Genomic DNA, 26233 nt, shown 5'->3' on the forward strand with positions numbered 1-26233 from the left:
CGGTCTCCTGGCTGGAAAAGAGACGATCTTGGGTGCATTAACAGCGTGTTTCATGCACGTTTCATCACACGATACTACTGCCTTCATTCTTTGACAATGGCTCCGGAATGATGCACCTGGAATTCCTAAGACTGATTTGAGGTAACGAGAAACGACACAGAGAGAAATGGAATGGAATTACGTGTCAAGGGAAAACTTTTAAAATGTATGTAGTATCGGGGACCTAAGAAACATCGAGTTAACCATGAACAATGTCGCGAGAGCCGAGGCGCCGTCGGGTCCATCAATGTGTCATCGGTCTTTTCAAGTGCATAGTTTCGTAGAAAAGAACTACGTGACCCTGGCCACGAGCGTTTGTGGAACACGCGTGTGGTGGGCCTAGGAAAAGACAAAGGGACGCTAGAACGGCCAGAATGTTAGTTGAAAGAACGCAGTGTGAGTTGAGAGTTCGCGGAGTGTGAATCGAGAAGTCAGAGAGTGTAAGTGGAGGAGCCGGAGAGTATGATAATAAGACGTAGGACGAGATTATAATCAGTCCTTTGTATTGAGTATCGCTTATTAAACTAAACTTAACTCTAAATATAACATCATTACTTGTCCTTACTCTAAGATCCATATAAGTTACTACATGTATATGATCGAAATTTAAAGAAGAAACGAAATAGGCACAGCCGACTGCGATCTGAGTTAGAAATTTCATTCGTCGGACCTCTGTCTGAAGTAATTACTTTATTTGGAAAGTTGTTACGTTATTGAACGATGTTCTGATTCTGAATTCTAAAATACGATCAGTTGAAAAAGATTCGACGAAAGCACTTGCGCGCGATACGGGATCCCATGATTTCGTGGATTTAGCGATTCTAGTAATCAGAAGGTGGCGGTTGATTTTAAAGAGGAAGAAATCGGAGGGGAAACTCGCATAAATTAGCTGCGACGAATCTCACCGTTTCCGGAGTCCAATAATTGGCTTAGCTGGGGACTTTCGGTAAGACAATAGGACGAGAGAAAAGGAGAGAATGGGGGAGAAGCAGCCGGATTCCTCGCTGTGAAAGTTCAACGTCGTCGCAAGCTCATTCGCATTCATTGGTTTCCAATTAATTTCCACAAAGCGGCCGAGTTATGAAGCACCTAATTGTGGCCTGGTCGATCGAGATTCCAGATGTTACGTGGCAACTTGCCCCCCGCCCCGTATTTGTTCGATCAAAAAAGTTAGCCTTTCTTCGAAATAAGTCGGTCTGTGAATTCAGTGTGGCAGCTGCAGGTACCGGATATTGAGTGAAAAGTTTTAACTTTCAAGTAACTGGATTCGGCGTTACCGAGTTGTGTTCGACTAAAAAAACTTCTATCGAATATCGATGTATTCGAAAGTTGGTTTGTAAATAGCTACGAATGGATGTATCGAAGATATTTTCTTCTTGCGTGGTTTCTGTCCGTCATAGTTCCAATTCTAGTGACAATATACGATCCTGAATCATTCTTAAATAATAATAATCGGGTTACTCTATAGAAAAGTTACGAAGGAAACATTTTGCTTTAAAAGGACCAATGTCGCGGTACACGCGATCGTCGAAGAGGAACAAATAATCTAAATTGATTCTAATCCTAAATTATTCTACCAGAAAACCAAATCCTCCCAAAACATTACCACTTCAACCCCCTAAACTCCCTTAACACCGCTTTCTCCATTCTACCCAATGGACCACCGCTAAGCCTCTTCAGAGAAAACCAAGAAACATCCGCAGTTGCGATTTTCGTGCAAGCCAAAGGAACCCATTGCGATCGACGGTCGAAACTGTAGATCCACATCCGTAGACCCATATATATTTCCACGAGGATCGTTCCGTTTCACCTGCATTTTGCGCAGTAGTCCTCGCACAATCTCGAGGGATTAACCGACATTATATCGAGTTTCCAAGTTGATCGAGCGGATCCTTTAGGCTGCCAGGGAGGTGTAGAACAGGAAACATACGTTCGGGATGTTTCGCGCATATTGACCATCAGAAATTGCTACCGCTTTGTTTGAGCAGATGTTGCGAACATAATATGAGCCCGGGTTCTCGAGTGTTTCTACTCGCGGTGGCCCGCAGCGCCATCGTTTCCGATGCACGTACCAACTTACTAGCCTCGTACGAGTCTGGAAACATTGGACGCACAGTTCCAGCAAGGAAAACGGGAGGAAAGGAGGTCGAGAACTGTAGAAACGCGTTCTTATTGGGGCAAATAAGCATACGAAGTGCTCCTTGAATGTCAATTTCGACAACTTTTGAAAGAGCGTGTATGTACGGAGTTTTCCTGGTTTATAGAATACTACCGCAATCGTTTTTATATTGTTATTTTTTAACGAGCGAAATATATTGGTTTGTTTGGAAAAGTAGAGTTTTTGATATGGATTCTATCGTAACACATAAGTACTAAATACTTTTAATTGGATACCGTCGATACATCGAAATCTAGCCAGGAATTTTCCGAACGATTTAATGGAAGAAAAGAATTGTATTCTTATTTTTACGAAACATAGGATGATTTAAATAAGCTTACAAATATTTTTCAGTGCTTGTTAAGGCAACTGAGAGTGGAACAAATAGAAGACGAGGGAAATTTGTGCCGTATAGTAATTAGGTAACGTCATAATGGAATACAAAATTTCAAAACGTCGATATTCCTCGATATCTCTATAATGATTTTCCAAACGAAAATCTGATTTCGATAAGAGAGGAGTTTCGATAAGAGATAAAATTGCAGCATATTCACGGCGTGGTACGGCGTGGAGCTCGCGGTGGTGAAATACCGGTTTTAGCGAGTCAAGAGATTTTCCGACTGAAAGGCACGCGTGCTCACGAAGACACGTCAGTAAAAGCGAGCACGGATTTGCCGGTGAGAAGAAAACTCGTTTCGTTTAGAGAGTTGGACGAAACGAGAAGAGTCAACCGGAAGACATTCTGCCGAGCTGTGAAATATTTCATCGTCGCGTTTCGTGACATTCCTCGGTTCTCGCGATTAATGTCAATCAAATTATTAGATTAACTGCAGTAATATGAAATACCAGAATGGAAAAGAGAAATTCTCCAAATGGAAAATCTCGTCTAATTTTCTTTCAAGATTTATTGCGCTAAAAAAATATTTCACTTGGGAATTATAAATCTCGATTTGAACCATAGCATATTTATTTTTCAGCAGCTACTGTTTAATTTCCAATGCTTCTAAAAAATTTTCATTTTTAAATTCTCTTTAGTAATTATAGAAAGACTAGCAGCGATAAATTCAATTCTCCGAACGTGTACATCGATTGATTTCATTTCAAAACGTAGCAACGTCCTACTAACGCGAGTGGAGTACAAGTGAAACTCAAATTGAGGGAATAGCGTTACGCTGCCAGCGTTTCGATTAAAGCGAGCTGACGCGTGTGTTTACGAACAGACCGCGTAAACTGCCATGTGAATAAAATATCACGAGTTGCGATAACGAATAAACCAATAATAGTCGACCCATAGATAGTCCTGGAAGGGTGAAGAAATCGACGTTGACGAGAATATCCACCGGATCACTTGAAACGAGAAGAGAAAACAGAATGATCGGCCCGAAACTCTATTTCGTGGTTTCGCGTGCGAATAGCAAACGAAAAAGTTCATGGAAACGCGACCAGTCGACCTAACTGGCAGCTGGACACCGTTACAACGGCCGTTTCGCCGCGGTAAACACATTTTTCTCTCGTCAAAGTTGCCTGGTGGCTGATGGAAACCGAACCGACCAGCTGAATTGGGGAATCGATTGAAAATAGCGACGTACCCGCGACATCGATTTCACTGGATGCTCGTCGAGCTCGTGTCGCATCGGTCGTGCTGAGTGAAACAACGTGTTTCAAACGTAAAATATTTTTACGATTATGTTCCATGGTTCTATTTATGCCTGCTGAATGAAAAATGGTACCATAAACGTACTATAAAGTATAAGACTTTGAAGTAAGTGAAACAATTATAAGAAAATCGTTTTCACAACCTTAACGTCATTTTAATGAAATAATTTCGGAATATCTTTACTTACATGACAATGCTACGTAAAAATGCCAACAAACAAGGATATACGAACAGTTGTACGCATTGCCATAATTTCTATTAGAAAGATAAATTGTCGCTAAGTTATACGTGATTATAATATATAAAGCAAATAGTTCCTTTCTTCGAATAGATTAATAAGAGGCAAAAACGAAACAACCTCGTGACATGGCTTGATAATTCGATTGTTCAAGTTTCGCGGCATACGGCCGATAAAATTATTCAATCAATCTCTGTTAACGACTCTTCGTCCGCACGGATTTGTCGCGCGCTACTAACGTAAAGATTAATGTCTGGTTTCGAAAAATCGATATTCAATTATCGGTAACTCGTAGCTGGTTGCAATCCAGCTTCGTCTAGATATTTTAAAAAATCATTGACGCGTCTATGCCCGATGTATTCCGCTTCCCGGTTTAAGTTTCGACACAGTGTATCTCGCGTTTATAATTATCGTTACGAGATTATGCTTAGTATATAAACGTTCCCAATATTATTTATCCGGCAGTTGCTTCATTTTTTAACGATCTGTAATCGCAGTACATCGACGTGTCACGAACACTCATTCAACTGACACGTCGCGTTCTCTTAGCGAAGTTTGGAGACGACCTCTCCGTGTGATTGTTGTACAATTCTCCTGCCACCGTGCTGTCGAGTTTCAGCGATTCGAAGCGAACCGCATCTTTCATGTCCTATCAAATTCAGGGCGTAAGTTTCTGCGAATGAAAATTCTCCTTGGGAATTGTTTACCTTGTTTGAAGATTGTTCGACCAACTGTCAACTCGGAATACTGTTGTATAGTAAGTTACGAATTGAAATCCACATCGTCTTGCTTTATTCCGATTATTCGTATTATAATTCGCGTCTTCATTCTTCTCTAACCTTGTGTACTTCGACAAGTACTTATGAAACTATAAACGAACTATAAACTCCGTGCTCGCAAGAGAATATTATGGGTTATGTTTTATATTATATCGTTAGTCAGTCGGTTCTCCGACCATGTAATGAAATGACGCAGAATTTTGAATGTACGATTATGGAAACGATTATTTCTTTGTTTGTTTAGCTATATTTTTTGTTAGAATTTAATCTCGAAATTAATTAAGATTAATAATCTGTGGAAGACACAGTGTTTATGTTGAAATAATATTATGTGATATTTATTAAACAAAAATTACACGAAATATAAGTGAGTGTCATGGAATGTTGACAGTTTGCTAGTTATTCTCAGACTGACTGATTTAGTGGCATATGCCCCCTGAAGAGATTTTGAACCCCTCTCTCTATACAGTAATGAGTGTTACCTGTGTAAGTGCCCTGTTCAAAAGCCTGTGTAGATGGCTGTGTGGCGGCATGTGCCACGGAACCTTCCAGCAGCTTCGCGATACAAAGCGCTACGCCTTCAAGGCGCGACACCGACGTGCCCAATGTTCCATCCATATCCTTACGCTTCTTCCGCCGAGTTCTCGGAAGAGCATGCACGCGCCAGCCGCCGCGGTACATCTAACGAACGTACGCTAGTGGGGACATCGCTGGGCAACAAAGGAAAGAATCCGTTCGATCAATCACCTCATCTGTATGCGATTAATATCGTAATACTCTTCCTCAACGATATTAGTCGCCAACATCTAACGAACGCACGCTAGTGGGGATATCGCCGGGCAACGAAGGGAAGAATCCTTTCGATCAATCACCTCGTCTGTATGAGATTAATATCGTTGTATTCCAACATTTTTTAATTATTTTTTTATCATCGCGATTGCTTGCGTTTCTGGTGTCAGGTACCTCCAGAAAATACCTGCTTTCAACTTTCCGTAAGAAATAATTATTAATAATTGCGTTATGTCTGAGTGTTAGCTTACGAAATGGTTAACCATAGGATATATCAGTTACAAGCAGTTGGACGAAAAACACAGAAGTCTGTATAAGTGAGTTTCCTCGCAAGATAAAGATATGGTTACTTTGATCGTGGGCGTATTGGTATTTAAAGTGTCACGTCACGTTCTGTCGCGGTGGCATAATAAATTATTGACAGGATTCCGTGATTCTGCCGCAGAGAATTATGTATGCAAATAAGGCTGTCTTGAACGTGAGCGTCATTTCTGCGACAGGTTGAGTCACGAAAACGATTAAAAACTTGGACCAGCAACTCGGACTATAAAGTGGCAGAAACACGACCACTGATGGAAAAGTCAATCGAGGTCGGGTCGCTCGAAGGAAACTCCTAATTACCAATCGACCTCGTCCCGTCAATATTGGAAAACTGTTCGACTTAGCGAGAACCATTTTGCGCTGGCCACTTTTGTCCTATTCCAGCGAACCTTTCTCTTTTCACTTGGTTCGCGGATATTACTTTGGATGCCTTACGTTTTCGCCTCCACAATCGAGAAGTGCCGTTTCACCGTTGCCTTTCGCACCGTTACCTTTGGCTGAAGTAATTAATCAGAACGAGGCGGCTAGCCTCTGTTCTATCCGCATCTGTTTTCCATCTGCGTTGCCATGAGAATGTTGCTCGATGTGTTTCGAAGGATTTTATTCGAACAATTCTACGGATTCCGCACGTTGTTCGGTAGAATCTTATCTTATCATCGTATCTCAGAGGTAAACTTCCAGATTAATTACGCTTAATAAAATAGTTTAAACCCTTCGTAATATAATTACTTCCTAGCGCGAACATCTTTTCAATAGGAATCAAACAAATTCCTAACACACAGTGAAATGAAAACTTCTTAGTACTCAACGGCCTGAAAGTGTAAAGCAATTAGTAAATCGAATTTTTCATCGCGTAATTATTTTCCCGCATAAGTATCCCTTCGCCGAGAGTCGAAGAAATTCCGTTTTAGAAAAATTTCACGAATTTTTACGGAAAAATTTATACGGAAACAGTTTCCGTGGTCCTCCGGTCGATTCGGAGGCGCACGTCGTCCTCGACGCTTTCACTTCTATTTTTTATCGCTTTCACGTAGCCCGGAAAAGCTTTTTGAGGAACCAGCCATGGTCAGAAGAGCACTCAGGACTCGCTCGATAACAGATGATGGTCCCATGCGAAATTGTCCGCCGCGACACACGTTTCTATCCCTTTTCGACTGCTACGGCGAAACGCAAGTGGTCGTCCACGCTGCGGTTCTTTTCTATATTTTTTCCGAATGAAAGGCAGTCCACCGGCCCGGCCAAGAGAAAGATTCGGCCGAAAGCTTTTGGAACAGGAGACGCACTTCACCGTGCATGCAACGCATGCAGTAGAGCCACTTTGAACAACTATCATAGCAGACATGCTCATGGCTCATTTCCCTATAGAACATTGTTTATTCTACGTTTTCTTCTGTTTCACCGTATTACCAGGACATAGCTACACAAATAAACAGTTTGCCATGGATTATGGTACTCCCCTTTGATGACCTTCTCGCGAAACAACCCTATTATCCCGCTATTTGAACGTAAACATACACCAAAATGAAAGGCTACATGGAGGACACTCGTTCTCGTTGATATTTATGGAAGAAAATATCTGAATTTTCTGTCCAATATTACTGAGATGAAATAAATAAGTGGGAATCAAAGTGTCGATCAACCGATCAACCGGAATCGATGATTAATTACCGAAGTTTTGATATTGGAATAATTAAATTTGTCAAAATAACAAGTTCCAGGTTTATCGTTTCTGCAAATATATAAAATCTTCACTTCGTTGATCTACGATTGCGATTCCTCGACCATTTCCCATTAGAAAAAAGTTGTTAATAACAGTTCATTAGAAATCTCCTAACGTTCCTATTTCTTTTACCTAGTGACCTGATTTCGTTTAATTAAACCTGCTTGGTCGGGAAGGGTATCATCCCCCTGACCTAAAAATATCCAACTCGTGGAAAGTTCTCAGAGAGGCTGAAGTGTTTTAAGTCTCTGAGAATCGCAATTTGCGGACGAACGTGTTTATCTCGAACTGTTTTCTTTATTTTCACGCTCGCGAAGAAGACAATGCAAAAACGTGGCGCGCACTCTGAAATGGTAATAACGTGTTTCGCGGCGCGATACGCTTAAGCATTCAACTGTCCGCGAGAAACCACTTCCGGAACAAATCTGCATAATTATGCGTCTCGACTTCGGCGCGTACCTCTCCTGCTGCTCGTTAAAGGCCTTCCCAAGCACTCGAAAATTGACTTTCCAAACGCACGATCCTTCACCCAGCTTCGTAGTCTGCTATTGCCATCGCCATCGTATATCTCGCGCTAAACGGAATACTTTTAAACCCTTGTATTAGAATATCGAATCACGTTCTCGAAGGAAAAACAGCATCCAAGAAAAATCTTCCTTTCAATTATCAAATTTTGTTTCAAGTTATAAAATTGAACATCCTTGGTAGATTGCGAATTTTTATGAATAGGAGTACTTAGGAATACAATCGAAGAAGTAAGATCTAAATACAGATTTGTTTTGCCTATTAAGAATTATAAAAAGTATTCTATTTTGAATATTTTATACAATTTTGCACATTATCTGTATTCCATGTAATCTTTATACCGTGAAATTTCCGACAAATGCACGAAAATTCCACAATCCGATCGCTAGGATCAATGTCAGTCCACGATTATTTTCAATGCCTCGTACATATCATCTGGACGATTTTCACCGAATTTTCAGTCGACACAATCTCAAAAGTAAACAGATAACCGACCTTTTGCGTGAACGTAAAATAAATGACAAGACGAGGGGTGAACGAGACGCAGCTTGACCACGTCGATAGTCGATTTATTACGAGCTTACTGGTTTGAAGATTCGAGATAACGCGCATAACGCGAAGGTAAAATAACAGCTCGAACGAAATCGGAAATCCAGCGTTTTCGCCGTTGCTGGAAGGAAAATTCTCTGGGCGTTAATCCGGCGCTTTTGTTCAGCCGCTCGTAAAGGAATCCAGAAACTCGATACAACTAGAGGAAAACCGTAACGGTGAAAAAGACCCGGAACACAGAGGTTTTTTTCCACACCAGGCTCTCTGTCTCCGATAGTCTGCAACGAATCCTCTCGAGAATTTCAGATAGAAGCAAGGTGATCAAACGACGCGATCACAGGGATATTTCGAGTCGGTTTTCGCAGCGGGACAGAAGCACCGGTAACGATCCCAACTTGCACAGAAAAAAGTTATTAGTTTTAAATCCGTTTCGACTTTCGTTCGCTGTCTTTTCAGATCGACTTTCCTTTTTTATCTCGTTCGTATTGGGAATATTGTGAACGATGATCGGGCGTTAAACAAATATCAGGTGTGATGTTCGGTAAAAGGAACTGGAATATTCGATTCCAACGAAAAGGTTGTTCGATTCCAACGAACAGTTCTCTCTGATCTTTTTATTTCTTCGCGTATACGATTTCCCTTTTTGTTAAATTTATAAATTGATTATTTCTACATAATTCTAATTTCTCTACCTATTACTGTTTTGTTGCTATCATTGCTGCATACTTTATCGTGCTAACTAGTACTGTATGAATACCAACAAATGATCGATATCAATCATTGTATAATACGTTATTAGATATTAATTTATTTGCACATTAAAGTATTCATCACGGACTATCAATTATTGGAAAAGTAATGAATAATAAGGCTTGGCTTGCGTGAATATAATTATCGAACGCAAGTTATCATGCTGATATGATTACAGATATAAAACCAATATTTGATCCGCTACTGATAGGACTTGATCCGTTAGTGAGGAAGTATTATTCAAACTGTCATAATTTCAAAAATGTCATCGACTGGTCACTCGAACAATTCTGAACGATCTTTCCAATTGAATTTCTCTATCGCGTCTAAAGCGCAGAATCTCCGTGTATCGAAAATGCCGAGCTACGTGGAATTCGGAATGGAAGATAAAGGAAGAATGATTACGACCAACGCAAAAAATAAGAACGACGTTCCGAGGGGTCGTCATAGCGGAAGCGCTTGAGGGAAATAGGAAAGCGGTCAAAGAGTTTCTCTGTCCGTCAAGAAATTTTCATTCAAGACGGTCAATCGTTAGGGAATTCTCCAGGTTCCACGAGCTTCGATATTTTCCTCGACTTGCCAAACGAAAGAGATTACCCGGCTCTTTTCGAATCTCCGCCCTTTTCTACCAATTCCGAGCACTCGTTTCGCGATCTCGCGCGATCGTGCAGCACACTGCTAGGTAAATTTGCCGAAACGATGCCCAACATCCAGATTTAGCTAGCGGGAGAAAACATTCGCGTAGCCAACCTCTAAGGGCAAACTCTCCATTTAATCGTGGAATCTAAGTTTACGGAAGCATCCTCTCACGGGAGAGCGAAATGGAATCGCATGGGTACCAGAAACCAGAGATATCGCGGTATTATTCGACAGAAAGAGAGAAATCCACCGGCGGAAACTATTATTTCCTCGGAAATCGCAATCGACTTTTGCTAACCCAAAGCGTCGCCGTATTTATAGTCTCCACTGATTCGAGGATTCATCGAGAGTCTTGCGCATTTTCCCAAATGGAAAATCCTTGCTGCTTCGAGGGAGGAAAAGAAAGATAACTCGTTCATTTATGAGATATTACGATTTTACGAGCGGAGCTCATGACGGAATCCAGCTGTTCCCAGGTTCTCCTGTAAATTCGAAAGTCGGGGGAAACAGCTTGATCACGAGCGGTGATATCGATGACTTTGGTGCGGGAAAACGCGTGCGTCCGCTCGTAAACGAGATACTGCAGCTTTCACGGCGTACCAGCCAACGGCCTACTTATCCGCGTGCATCAACAAAGTGGCTACACGTTAAATCTCGCAACGTTTCTCCGCGTACTGCTCTGCAACATGAGCATAAATCTTGATTAAAATAGACCGATCAACTTTTTCAACGTCTACGGTTTACGGCTGTGTCGGGGCATTGCATTTAACGTTGGAACAGTTTCGCGGATAGTATGCACCGAGACTGTTGAGATAAAAATGGTTGTTACGAGTGAGGAGATTAGGTAGTTTTAAACAAACATAAAATTTGTAAAAAAAAAAAAATGGAATATACAAAGTTATACGCAATTGAGCCACTTTAACTACGTGTGACTGATGTTTCGTCTACCAAAACGTGTAATTTTACATCTGATTCGCTTTTTTTTATCAGACGTTCTTTATACGATACATTATCCAACAAATTACCATCAACAAATTACTTTCTCAACCTCGAGATAAAAATAATTCAATCACAGGCATCGTTTATTTCCACGCGTATGCGTGTTTCGTCCTTCTAATCGAACGTTTACCACCTCGTTTCGACTCCTCGAACCCTATCGATTTTCCGCAACAGCAATATACAGTAATGAAAAATGCCACCTCGATCGAAATAGCTTCATCGAGTGTGTATAAAACTCATCAAAGGATCATGGCTTCGAAGAGGAAGAGAAAGCGGGCAACAGGAAAAAGGAGAAAGAAAGAACGAGAGTACAGTTTCCCCGGAGGACGAACGAAATTTGCAGCGGGGCTCTGTTTACCGTAAAGATTAAGCTTCACGCGGCCGCGGAATTTCTCGTCTCTTGGAGACGGTGGCGGTGCCTCCGCAAAAATCGTTTGCCGTGAGAATAAACAGGGAACTCGGGTATATCTGCGGCAGCCTCGTGAAAAGCTTAAGCAACCTTTTCTCACTGAGAGCACCGAATATTGCGAGCTACGAGGTTCCGCGTGGTCGAGGGAACAAGTAATCTCGTCTCCGACTCTTGCCTTATCGGATCGTCGTTTAGCGTAAAACGGGACGACGCGACACGACGCCTCTTCCCGTTCCGGTTTACGACCAGCGTGGAATTAAACGGTAGACGTTGCTCGAAGATTTCGTCGAATTCATTGGTAAGCTTTTCTTTCTCGTACGATCACGGATAAAGAAACGTGTACGGTAAAAACCGGATACGAAATTGAGATGTGACTCGATATCGATGTATCGAGAATGAACTATCGATATTATTTTTATGTGAATACTTTATAGGAGGAATTTCGACAAACATTGACAAAAATTGAGAGGAGATTTTAATATTAGAAATTAACGAAGTTCCAACGAATTTTAGATGAGCTGAATAGCTGACTATTGAAACGTTCATTGCAATGAAATTTATATGTTCCATTGGAATATTTGTTTTGCCAGAAGAATTTTACTAAAAGAATATTGTTACAGGTATCACGAAAGAATGGTTGTACTAAGAAGGAGAGCACGAAACATGATTTCGCAATCAGCATTTATTTTCCAATTCGCCGAATTTATACTTTTTCCATATAGTAACATCTGGCACGAAACCATATCATTTTCCGTTTGCATCGGTCGAAGTTAAAATAAACGCGAATAAAGAATCGCTGATCCATTAATTAACCATGGTGAAAGCAAAACAGAAAAAAAAATTATCTTATTCGCGCAGAGCGTATTATGAGAAACGCAGCGAACGCAGCCAAGAGAGCTGATTCAAACGGTTTAATTGGCGCAACCGGAAAATTCTCGTTATCCTTCGAGTTTGATTTTTTCTCCTTTGCAGCGATCCTATAGCGCTACTTTGAATATCATACCCGGGATGGGGCTGCAATCTTGCACGTTTTATGGCGTAGTTATTAAAATTCAAATTCAACGACGCAAATGCACGCTAAATTAAATCAAGATGGTCCTGTTGCGTGGTTCCTTTTTCCAGCAGCAAAAAAAGGCCCGAATATTTATGAATTAATCCGAGACGTGTGTGCAATGTGTGACTTTTAACTCGTATAACCAATTAACTCAAAGAAACGAACCAATGAATAATAAATTTCGCGTCGAAGAAGGCCGTGATATACATACGGCATAAAAACCGAATGAAAGAAATCGAGATCCAAGATCGTCGTAAACCGAGCTATAACAAGTTTGCTTTATCTCGTGTGACCAAAATTGAGACGTATTACCATCCTACTTCTTATCCTCTCGTTTCGTCTTTCCTCTTATCTAAAACCATTGTTCCACGGTTCACTGCTTCGTTGCGTGTTCCGTGACACGTGCAGGTATTGCTTAATTTTCACTAAACAAGTAGATTGTACGACTGTGCTTAGCATCACGCAGCAGAGATGCGATCAAACGTAGCGGTAGATAGTACCTACGTAATATGTACTAATTTGAATCTTACCTGTGTTCTTGTTTCATTTGTTTGCCAAGAGGTCGTTTCCTCTAAAAGCTCTTCGCCAATTTTTGCCACATTCGCATAATAAACTGAAGATTACCGAAATAAGGTAATTACCTGCAGACGAATGGACTGCAATTAGAGCGCGCAATGATTTATCGTAGCAATTGACGTTACGTATCGCGATTCTACGCCGAAAGCGCAGAATGCAGCTCGGAGGATGCGTGCATTCTCAACGCCACTGGATACGATGGCGCAATTCCAGAGGTTTCAAATGACATCGCGTCAGCGACGATACGATCCTCCGCAACTTGGACGAGTTGACGATCACGTGAGGCGGCCTGAAATCACGACGAACCGACGCTGGATGACGAGAAACGAGGTAGGGACGAGCCAATTGTATCGCCCGCGCCAATTCCACGAGTCCGTGACTAATTGTCCTTGCCCAGGCTGCGAGTTACCAGCCGCTATTGAACGATGACGAGCGCTTGAAATTGCGCGCCTCGACGCCGGCTGCTGACCCGACTAATTTTCTCCGTTTCTCGTTTTTCGTCGGATCGATGGATTCTCCAATAACGAAACGATTTAACGTCCATAGAGAAAGAAGGATTTCACAACGATCATTATCGATAATTTTATACATAGAACAGAATATATTTTTACGTGAAAGGAAAATTCTTGAGAAACATAAATTATGCTGCAGCAAATGGAATTCCCGGTGAAAATCAAAACTTGGTTACTGTAGTAAAATATAATTACTTTCTTCTCTCTCACTTTCCTCTTCGAACCCATCGACATACTCATAAGAAACACAACCAACGGAAAAATGAAACAACGAGCATATCACAGTCAACCAAACAGAATTCAACCAAATTTACTTAACATACACGCAGATTTTCAGCTTGAAACACGCTAATTAAAACACAATATCATATTGTACAAATACCAATGTATGTATAACGCAAATAAAACTACGAAGGAACGCGAAAATCTCTTCTTCCATGGAATTCTCCCCAGAATGAAACGTAATTTCACGAGCATGTAGCAACAAAGTTTGTAGAATTAAACGAGAGATACAAGCATGATTTTAACCCTACGCGGGATTAACAGGTAGGATTAACGAAACGCGAACAATGGACCACGTAAATAGTTGATTGGATAATGCTAGCCGGCGATTAAGGACGATTTATTATAAGGCATAAAGCTCTTGGCAAGCTACGAGGTGGGATGAGACAAACTGTGCCCCACCTCGTATAATTGCTCGCGTTATCTGCGAGGTATTACCGTCGTGGACGCTAATTAACATCGATAAACAAATTATACTGGCAGCTTGAGCTGCGCTGCGTGGAACCTTAGCCAAACGAAAATAGGGTTAATTGAATAACGTAATTTCTTAATTAGTACGAAGAGAAAGAAGAGGGGCGTAGGTCGATGAGAGCGATCGTTATTACCCTTGTGGCGAGTCTACGAGCAACCGGCTCGATGTTATATTTCAGAGATAATTTCACCGCTATCGGGGCTGAATGATAACAAAATTACAATGATTATCATATGGTAATGTGATTCGCCGAAGGACTGGCGCCAGTCACGTGGCAAATTACCGCGTTCTCTAATCCACGCTCTGTACCGACCTATCCACCGTATAGAGTGCACATACATATGTATGCATTATCGCTGTGTGCGAAGGATGAGTTACTTGGCACAGTCATCTACATTTCCAGAACGATTAATTTCAAGCGAAATGTAAAAACCGCTTCTTGAAGAAAATTATCTGTTAGTGGAATTAATAATCTATAGCAATAATGATACAAAATATAGCACAAAAATTTTAGATCGTTCGCGTTACCGATCTTACGATAAAAATTAGATATTTAAAATACGTCTCCAAATATTGTTATAAAGAATCGAATTTTAAGATATTTCTTTCATTGTGTAACTTGCTCGTGACTTTTCTCGATTTATAAACGTTACTGCAATTTATGCAAGTCTAGTCTAATTGTTATAGAATACGTGTGAGATTTAGTTAGAGTTTAGTTAAGAGACGAAAGGAAATAAGATCTGCAATCAATTTTTTGAGAAGCTAAATAAAGAATATCAAAGATACTTTCGACAAGTACATGTATTCAAAAATTGTATCTTACCTGACGATGTATTTATCCCGCAAAGATAATTAAATTTTTCTAGGCAATTACTAATTCTCAAAGATAAAATTCACTTACGATAAAATTAAATATCTATTTCGTATCTTCGTTGATTTCTGAGTGTGGAATATCCCTGTTTGACCTATGCGTCGGTATCAGGTCCTGATGACCTAAGACTCTTACACAATATATAACTGTTTATGATGTCGTAAACCAAAACGTGAAAGGCCGTTAAATGGTTTATGGCGTCTACTTGTTCAATCATGGTACGTTTACACGCGTCGCATTCGTATATTCATTTGTGCAACTATCCAAAGCGAGGAGGGTTATGTTAACAACATACAACGTAACTTGGCAGCATTTCATTAACCAAGCAACGTCTAAGAAGTCGCTTTATCACCATTCGAGCTGAGAATAGACGCATCATAAACCGGAATTCTTGGAATACTGAATTCCTCTGGCTCCAATTTACCACGAGCAATACGTTACACTTGTATTTCGAGAATTCTGCCAGAGTTCTAGGCATTTCCCTCAGAAATACCTTGCTGGATAACCAGAATTTAGAAGAAGTTCGTTTATTCTCTTCTATTCAGGTTTAAACTCGGGAGCCATTAAATTGGATAAAGAAGAAACGAAGCGTTTGTTCTTGATAAAACTTACTCATAATTCGCGCGAACGAAATTCCTACGAGTGTTTCCCAGGGTATAAAATAGACAATTGGTATTACGCTATGTCGGTTCGAAAGCTCAACGAGAAATCGTCGACGAATTAGAACCGCAAAGCAACGCGAACGAAATCTTCCACTAGCAATGAAAGTTGTTAATTCCAGTTTAAGAAGCGAGGCAAGCTTTGACGCGGTCGGACTTCGTCGTGGTTCCCTAATTTGCCCGCTGAATTTCAAAGGTATAGTTTCGAACGTTGAATCGTTGCTTCGAAAGTGTCAAGGTATCGAAGGAATCGTAACAATCCTCAACTTCGCTCGAGAAAATACGGTAGAGCGATAGAAAGAGAAAGAGAGAGAGAGGGAGAGAGAAAGAAAGACACAAGGAGAGAGGAATATGGGAGAGAACGAAGGGATAGTTGCAGAGTGTTGGGCTGTGGAGACAAATTGTCGAACAGTGCTTGCGGTCCGACGTACACATGTTCACCAAAGTTAGGTTACATTTAGAAAACAGGATTACAGTTCGCTTCAGAACGCTCTGGCTATCGCACGAGGTTCAAGACTATGAAACTGCAATGCACCTGCACACTAGACACGCAGGTGGTCTTCCGGGGTTCGTCCACTTTGTTTCCACTGGCGGTTTCCACGCGAACGTGGTCAAACTTCGCGTCAGCCTGCGAAATCGTTGGGACCGAGCCCGTTGTTGCTATTCCACGCTCTGTCCTTTTGTACATATAGACTAGTTAGGTATGAAGGGATTTGAGGTAATGCTAAACGGAGATGTCTCGAAAGTAGAAGCGAATCTTTGCGATGCAAGTGCGTAAGAAGAATTTGTGGCAGAGTTATCGCGATCTCTGTGCTTTGGATCGAATTGGAAATGAAAATTCAGCTTCTAAGAGAAATGTAGTACTTCGTGATTTGCTTAAAGCCTTAAATAAGAAACTGAATGTATAGCCTCATTCGAATTAAGCAGGTTACCAGTGGTTTGAATCCAAGTAGCTTAATCTCAATTTGACATTCATATACACAAAGCAAATTATTTGGTTCGAAGGTCTTTTAAATTGGAATAACCTTAATTCAAATGGATACTTCACGAGAAATATATATCAAAATTGAAGTAAAACTTACAGCATCAGACAATTTAGTGGTTTGAATCCAATTTACGTATCATTGGTATCGTTGGTATTGGTTAAGTATTAAGATTTGAAATAACATCTTTTGTTTGTAAAGTATCGAAGTATCGTACGGAGGTGTACGGGTTACGTTGGAGGAACGTTTCAGCAGCACTCTACGTCTCAATGTTCGGGTCGCAATATTCAGTTTACCAGGTCATGTTCGTTTGAGTTTACCGAGGAGAAAACGCTGTATAGGTTCCTTTCAAGTTTGCGAGCACGTTTCATTATGAATACAGGAATTGTTGGTTCGAAATTGCTTATGGAGGAAAGGCGATCATCAATATTGGATTCCTCTATGTGAAGACACGCGCTGGAATAAAGAGGGACATCGTTTCCCTTTTTCACGTACGTATTCTACGTGTCCTTTCCTTGAAAAAGCAAACAAGACCTCACCGTGTTTGCCCGTCTAACCTAGGCGTTTTCTTCTTCGCAAACTTTTCCGAATATAACGTTTCCTGCGCCATAGAAAAGCAACGAAACCATGGTTTCGTATTATATAATGAATTATAAATCCAGTAGTCGTTTCTCTGTAGATATACTCATTAGACTTGGAAATTTATCGTTTTAAAAGAAGCAATATAATAAACGCGAAGCATAACCTTTTCTTCCTTTTATAATATTTGTTTGACAATGTCTCAGAACGTAATTTAATTTCACTATCATTAAAAGTAAAAGCATCGATGAATTTCCACATAGTGTAAAATTAATACCAAAGCGGAGTAAATTAAGTTTCTACCAGATCGAAAACTACTTTACTAAATTAAATATTACAATCCAATTCTATGAGAATTCTTTTCTTTCCCTTTTTTTTTTTTTTTTTTTTTTCCTAGACCGAATATTCGAAATATCGTCGCCGTATCTTTTTAATTAAGGATGAAAGGAAACTTTGATCCACAGTGGTAGCTTGCATACCACAATAAGCGTTATCCATACTAAATAGACACGGATGAATAGTCGAGACGAAGGTAATTAATTAATTCGTCTCACGATCTGGTATCACCGTTGGAACTTGTTAATGAAACAATGTAATGAAACTCGTGAACGGATCAAAGTTTGATCCGTGAGGAAAATTCGAAAGCGGTATAGGAACCGCAAAAAGATGGGCCAGCAAACGAGAACGGAGGAACGTGGAGCAAGGACCACTTAGCCTAGGAAGAGGATAGCAATGGAGGCGTGACGAAAGAGGGCCGTTTAGGTTCGTAAGAACTTACGAGCAGCCCGAAATGACCGCAGCATTCGGCCTCGTTCGACCGAGCTGACTCTTGTTGCCGCTTCACGAGTAGTTCTGCCTCAACTTTTTTTTACTGCCTGCCTTCATTTGCTAGAAGAAACTTTCCGCCATGATGGCGAACGCAATTGCGCAAAGTCGTTCAACTTCTTGAAATTTCTTCTTTTTCCATCTTTCGTTCTCTCTTTTCCCTTTCTTCCGCTCGCAACGAACTAAGCGAACCGATTCGGCATAGAATAACAATCAGACGAAGACTCGTCGTCACCAGGTCGCAACGGTAGATTGAATTTCATTTTGAGACTCAGCGGACCTTTTCTGAACTTGACCTCGCGCTTCGCGAAGGCGATCGATTGGCTGGTAACGTTGCAGAGCAACAAGAACCGGAGTAATTTAAATGCGAATATTTATGAAGAAAACCTTTCCTGAGGAAATCATATCCTTTCGAGAAGAGGGAAAAGGCGAATTTAATGGTAAAAAAATATTTATGCTTCGCGAAGCGTAATGGTGTTTTAGATTTCATATTTTGCTCGAGTAAGGAGAAGAAAAGTTAATGATATCCGGTAACGCGACGATGTGAATATTTTATTTGAGACGCGTCTTGCGTTAATTATCGATGTTAAAATTTCTCGTATTAGCAGTTGAGTAACATGATTCGGTATTTAGGTTACATCCGAAAACTTCCCCGATATTATAAGAGGAAGTTGATATTATACGTATATTATACGATACGAGCAACAATTATCGGAGTAATTATCGCTGACAATTAACGTAGAACGGATGAAATGCAATCACTTAACCTACCGTAGAATCTAATAGAATCTAACGCTTGTTCTGTTGACTTTTCGGAACTTCGACGAGAATAAGAGAACACCGGATAAAGCGACGAAAGGGGATAGCAACGTCTCGTAATTAATTAAAAACATTTAAGGTAAACCTCTCAAGCTAAGGTCGATACCGACACCAGAGAACGTCTTCTTCTCGCTATAACTTGGTCCTACTCTTGGCTCGTAGCAAATCTTCATCTTCTTTCTCTGGCACGAGCTACGCGGATTCGTTCGTCTCGCGCGCGCACACAAATTATTAGAACGACTCTCCATCTCTCTCGGGTGCTCTTGCTATCCTACCGTTAATTAGAGTACAGTCTGCTACTGACGACAACCAACTGCAAAGGAGAATCTTCACCAGCACGCCCTTTCCTACACTCCACCACTTCGTCACCCCCACCACCCTCGTAGCTATCCTACGACTGATCCTTACCGCGATGTTTGTGGCTTGAATTATTCCACCGAATCTCTACACGACTCGTGAGTGCCCTTTGAGCGGACTTACAAGGCTAGCTTAGATCCTAGAATGTTCCAACCGGGGTTGTCTCCGAGTTGTTTCAGAACAATTGCTCATAAGTTTCCATATGAGACAGACTGACTAAAAGAAATGTTTGTTTTGGACCAACAATGTTTGTTATACTATGAATTAAACGTCTCGAGACACAGAAATGTAAATACAAACGTAGATCGATGAACGAGTGACGCTTTAGTAAGAGTTACTGCGCTGTCTGACCATACATACACCTGTTCTACTTGCTCAACGCTAAGCGGTATACGTTACAAACGAATTATTTAAAACGTAATGTAAAAGTTTCAATGAATCTTTGTAGATACGATTAGACACGTCAGCTCTACAAAGCTGTTCAATTAATATTCTGTTTTATAAAATTTTATAATCAAATTCGTATTTAATAACCGACGAAATATTTAACGATAGAAACATTGAGGAATTTGTTGACGAGAAGCATTGAGTTTGTTCAGATGAGTTAAATTTGACGAAGTTTAAACAGGAGGATAAGACCTTAATTTCTCGCAATCGAGTACCGCAAATGATTAAGCCCCATTTGTGGTCAGTCTGTGCGAAGTTTCAAACTGGGCGACATCTCTCTGATCGGTATAAACTCGTATCAGTAATCGTAGATATATCCGCAGGAAATCCAGTTACTTCGCGCACGTTTAGAATTGATTTCCAACCTGCAAAGCTGCTATATCTTTTCAGTGAACGGCCACGCGATTACTTTTCGATCCGATCTACGTGATCACTGAAACGCGAACGCCGCGTTTCAACCATAAAAGATACCGTCTTCGGAGCGTGATAATTCGATCTCCGCGTGATGCATTGTTATTGATCGGCAAACAACTGGTCTCGCTTCTATAAACGTTAATAGAAAAGAATCGCATGTGCTGGTCGTTAACAAATGCGTCTCGGTGTGTCTTTATCCTTCGCTGTTGACGAATGATCCAATCTCAATAAGTGAAACGAGTTTTCGAGAACAAAAAACAACAACGAACAGCGTAACTTTTCTACCTTAACAAGAATGTGCGCTCGCTCGAGCCATCATGCAACGATAATCTCGCTAATTAATAAGTTTCTCTTTCACCGACCCAAACAATCAACAGCTAAAACATAAACGAATCGCCACGGGAATTAACAGCTTCCACGGTTCGTTACATATCCAACTGACTTGATTCATCGAGAATAAACGCGGCTTGGTTTCACTAACGAATCGATCGCCGATATATCATTCGAAATCTCGTCTAATAAAGTCGTCAGTTTCTTCTACAGGAAATATCAACACGCTTGTCCAACATCCAAATCGACAACCTGCAACATGAGCAAATTTACGCGAAACTAGCCTGATTAAGAGACATCGTCGAAATATTCGCTTACCGAATCGAGTTTCTGTCGAGATTCGTGAGAAACGTGGCCAGGAATTTCATTACGGGGAACGGGAAATCGTCTAGAAAGATGACGCGCGGCCGTTTGCTGGAGATGCCAGTGAAAACGGATTGAGCGCGGATTGATCGTCACACTTGACCCGAATCACCGGGCGCTGATTAAAACACGGCACGGCTCGCAGATTTTCCTATTTGTCAACGACACGTGTCGTCGCGATCTGGTCGCGAAACTTCTCGTATGCGAAGAATTATTAGCGAGACCTGGCCCGGTCGAGCCGTTCAACGCGTGTGTAATCCGAGATCTATCGGTGCCATTGCAAATCATCCTGCTGCGCCAGCCCTTTTCTTCCTCCCTGTGCCGTTTCCCTTTCCCTGCGTATCGGCTTGCTTGTCGTCCGCGCACAAGCTCGACGCGCCATTAATTGTACTCGTTTGCGAAGTTCCGCGCGAGCATCGCACCGAGTTAATTGACGCGATCAATCCGACGCTTTCCCCGGTGCCGCAGCTGCACAACTGATTGGTGAACTTTGATGAAAAAAAAAAAAAAGAAGCGAAATGTAACAAGCACGCGAAGAAGTTGCCAATGAACATTGCAGTAAATGAAGTCGTATGTATGATATATGAGGTGCTCGGAAGCCACATAGATCGATACGATAAGTTAAAATACAGAGAAAGTGACCGCATTCAAATTCAGATTGCAATCTACGATTATCTGTTCGACCTTCTTTCGACAAAGTGAGTCATACGTTTTTTGAGAAATCGAACAGTAATTATGTTTCTGATTAATCAAGTTGAGGAAACCGCAAAAGTGAAATTAATCGGTTTGGCGTGTGAGGAGATTATAAAGATATATTCTTTTCGTTTCAAGCCAAATAAAGTCGAAAGAAAGGAGTGAATAATGAAGAAGGCAATAGAGCAGCTACAATCCAATTTTACAAATTCCATTATTCACAATCGATCTTTCAATCGCTGTAACCGGTATTTCAAGTAGCTAAAAATTGAAGTTTCTGATGTTTCCATTTCCCCATTCGTCGACACGAAATGAAAAACGTGACGAGCTGCGAAAATATGTAAACCGAACGCGTCGATACCGTTATTTGTAAGTCAAGCAGCCACTAGACGGGACCAGCGTCGTTTCAAGATCAAGCGGGGTTGAAAAGAAATTGCACGCGCGTGAGGAACTCTTCTCTCTTCCTCTCTCTCTCTCTCTTTCTTTCTCTTTTCCTCGTGGAATATGAATCGTTGGCACAAGGCATGAATGAACGACGTTACTCGTGTTTCGTAGCCTACGACCAGGTGTAGTAAATTTTCCCGTTTCATTTTTCACGAGTCTTAAACATCCTCGAGATTGTAAGTATCGCCAATTAGACGACGTGCATGGCGTTAACAACGAGAATACAGTTGAAATTTAGCAAGAGTTCAGGTAACGAGTAATTAATTCGACTGGTATACGAGGGTTATATGACACGACAGTCATAAATTATATTCACATGTACACAGGACTAATGAAATATATTTTCAGAGTTTTTATATAAGAAAAGATTTGAAATATGATAGAATAGAAGAACAAACGATCTAATCAAATCAGAAAGACAGGAAGGGGTTTTACAAATTGAAAAATCACAGATTGGACGTAGCGACTGATACGGTCAATTTTTCATTGGAATTGAAATTTCATGTAACAGGGATTTTAATAGAAAGTGACGTTTATCTACATAACGGGTTCCCGCCCGTTTTTGTTTTCACTTTTATGAATTGCGTGGTCATTCCGCATTCCATAATCTCGCGTTCTATGCATGCACGTAATATTCTTCCTTTGTGCCGTAATTAAATTTATACGATTGAGTGAACCGTTGCACGTTTGAACGGGGGAAACTATTCCATCAATGTTCAGGGTGTAATATACACGAGAAACTTTGTATAAATATCTGCTCCCCACATTCCACATTTTTCGATATAAACGAACAAAAGAAAACAACTTTTTTATCTTATACCTCACTTTGTCAGGAAAAATAATCAAAGTAGCAAAACTACTGGTAAAGTCAAATTCACGATCGAAGAACGAAACGCGTAAGAACGAGCGATTTTCATCAACGTTAAACACGATCGCAATTTATGATACAATCTCTACGAAAGATTTATAGAAAAAGAAAGGTACTCACTGTAAGAGCCCACGTAGATCGGCGTCCATGTGACCTGAGAGTGAACGAGCGTCGTAGCCACGAACAGAACAGTGCCGAACCACGCACTCAAACGAGTCGCACTCATCTCACTAACAGCCTCGACAATCGCCATTTCCCACGTTTCAATCAGTTCTCTGCCTTAATATCATCTTTACCGACGTTTCCGTCTCTACTGTCGATTTCTTTTCTTTACACACCGATCCGCTGTATCGTCGATTTTATTTCTACCCCGAACAAACATAGCCAATAATTCTACGATATTTCGTCTTATACTTCGTTTGATCTCTTTCTTTAATTATTTTGCTAATCTAAGTACGAACTGCCTCCGTTCCACCCTCCTCCGGCAACTAGTTTCAAATACGTCAAATCAAATACGTGAAAATTATACAACAAAATCGAAGTCGTGTATCTAGATTTATCAACGTAACGTTTAAACGAATCGTTCATAAGTAATTAGCCGCGCAAGTAGTAAGTTAAACTCGCGGTGATTTCGTACAGTCGACACAGACTTGGAGGGGTTAATGATCCGTGAACGAGCATCTGTTTTCGTGCGTTTCGAAGTTCGCGGTTAAATTGTCCGTAGTATTATCGGCTTTGAAATTAGAGAAACTTTTGAATTAGCGCCACTTTATTCTCCGCATCCTGTTTTTCATCTTGCCGGGGCGACGATACGACGGAACTTTGTCCTTAGTTACTTTTCATCGCGACAGAGTCTTCATTTCCACGTCAGTTTTGATTTACACGGGGCTGCACCTTCCCCGAAACCACGTTCTCCCGTTTCGTACGCGTGCACGATCATCATGAATGAAAAATCTGCGCCCTGTCGTCTCGTTTCACGGTCTCACAAAGGCGCGTCACGATACTCTGTTTCTACGCGAATACGTTCGACCTCGGTTCAATCTCCACACCACGATTTTCGTTCGGCCTTTTGTCTCTGCTCTCTCCACGTTCTCGCTATCTTTGCTGCCAGATTGTGATTTTGTCTGCAACAAAACCGAAAAGCAAAGGATTTCGTTAGAACAACTATACAAGTGATCGATTCTAAAGAAATATAAATATAACGAATATTGTTTTATTTCTATTCAGAATCTTTGTGGGCGTGTAGTAGAAAAAAGGAAGAATTTATAAATCCTGAAGCACTGATGAAATATTCTAGATCCCATCTAAGAATCTTTCTCATGTCTAGTTTTATACGATTATCATCCTTCCTCCTAATTTTTCATTCTGTTAGATCAACTTAAATTTTCCCTACTTTCCTTATAAAGTTCTGTTTCAGAGGTAGGTACATAAAATTTACATTTTTTGACATGCAAAGTTGACCATTTGATCTTCTTTAACCTTTTTCTTTACTAACCTTTACCTTCCTTAACATCGTTATAGCGCGTACTTAACAACTCGCTCTTGCGCTATTAATTTTCTATGAGCTTATCGATCATTCGAACTTCCGTTTTCTCCTCAGTTCTCATCAAACAATGTTACATCAAACATCATTAAACATCGCACGATCTATTCAAAATAAAAAAGATTTTTCAAAATAACGCCTCCAATTTACACCGTCAGCGCACTAATTTTTAAAAAATCCAACGATTACTTGATCGCGTCACGGTAAACATTGTCTGACGAGTAAAATCTTCCACCGACTTTCATTATCGTAGCAACGTGCATCGGATCCCAATAAGACGTCCTTGCGGCATCATACCCTCGATAATGAGGAGAATCCGTACAAAACATACTGAATACTTCTGAAAGGTCGGATCTCAGCCGCGCACAATGATGTTCGCGTTTTCATCCCGCGGAAAATGTCGTCAATGTCTCGTTAGCGTATCTCCATCGGTATGAGGAGCAAGTAAGACACGACATTATCGATCGTCGTGTTTTGCGGGCATCTAGAGTGACCGTGATATCTAAGATGTTATACGAGAGATGAGAAGAGGATGGTTATAATGAGATAGAGTATGTAATATCTTAGCGGTTCATAACGTGACAAGTCGGGGCGAAGTCGCCGGTTTTAACCTGTTATTTACTCGTTATCTCACCGTTTTCGACCCGACCCCTTGCCCTAGTCGGTAGTTATGAAAGCTATCCTTGTACCAGACAGCTTCACCGAGAACATTCACCGATTGTATCCATCGCGGTCTTCCTCTTCTACTTACCGCGTTCTGTCTGACCATATGCTGACTTATCTACTTAACCGTTGGTGATCAAACTTTAGAGATTGCCAGTGCATTTTCCCCGATATTGAAGCGAAGTATACTACATCTTGGGACAAAATTGAACACCTTTCGAATGTTTTTGATTCGATAGGATCGATCTATCGAGTGGTTCACGTTGAGACAAATATTCAGAGATATTAAAAGATGGCTATAATTAAGATACGATCGAGATATAGTAAAGAATACTGTCCGCTTTCTTCGTTTGGTATATTATATTATAGTTCGATTTATAGATGTGACATTTTCGATGAATAATGTAAATTCTGTATGCTCCGCCTTTATGAGCGAACATGAGATGCTGCGCCTATTGATACTGTTGGAATACAACGATATCAATCGCATGCAGATAAGGTGTTTGATCATACGGATTCTTCCGCTCGTTGCCCAGCGCCATCCCCACTAGCGTGCGTTCGTGAGATGCACCACGGCAGTTAGCACGTGCATGCTTTTTCAAAAACGCCGGAAGAAACGTGAGGATATGGATGGAACATTCTAGATGGGCACGTCGAGAAGCTACTAGAAGGTTCTGTGCCACATGTGACGCCACACAGGCACCCACACAGGTCACACTCATTACTGCATAGAGAGTGGGGCTCTAAACCTTTTCAGGGGCCATGGGTCACTACGCCAGTCAGTCTGTGAATAACTAGCCAACTGTTTACATTCCAGAACGCACATTTATAACTCTTAAAATAAGTCTCTAATAAATATCACATTGTATTATTTCAACACAAACATTGTGTCTTCCACAGAATACTA

General features: G+C 40.8%; 1 protein-coding gene across 10 annotated transcripts in view; it reads right to left on the bottom strand.

Moving 5' to 3' along the window:
* LOC100748080 overlaps positions 1-26233 on the bottom strand; it is a 277175-nt gene that overhangs the window by 200208 nt on the left and 50734 nt on the right. For 3 of the 10 annotated variants that reach the window (XM_033324960.1, XM_024372643.2, XM_024372641.2), the window contains exon 2: positions 23241-23433. In XM_033324960.1, the coding sequence (XP_033180851.1) occupies positions 23241-23373 (133 nt within the window). In that variant the 5' untranslated portion in view covers positions 23374-23433. Of the gene's footprint in view, positions 1-23240; positions 24245-26233 lie in introns of all 10 variants that reach the window. The other 7 variants (XM_033324957.1, XM_012394472.3, XM_012394470.3 and 4 more) reach the window with 3 other exon arrangements.

The sequence above is a fragment of the Bombus impatiens genome, unplaced genomic scaffold, assembly GCF_000188095.3.
Source record: "Bombus impatiens unplaced genomic scaffold, BIMP_2.2 scf_0089, whole genome shotgun sequence".
Classification (NCBI taxonomy): domain Eukaryota; kingdom Metazoa; phylum Arthropoda; class Insecta; order Hymenoptera; family Apidae; genus Bombus; species Bombus impatiens.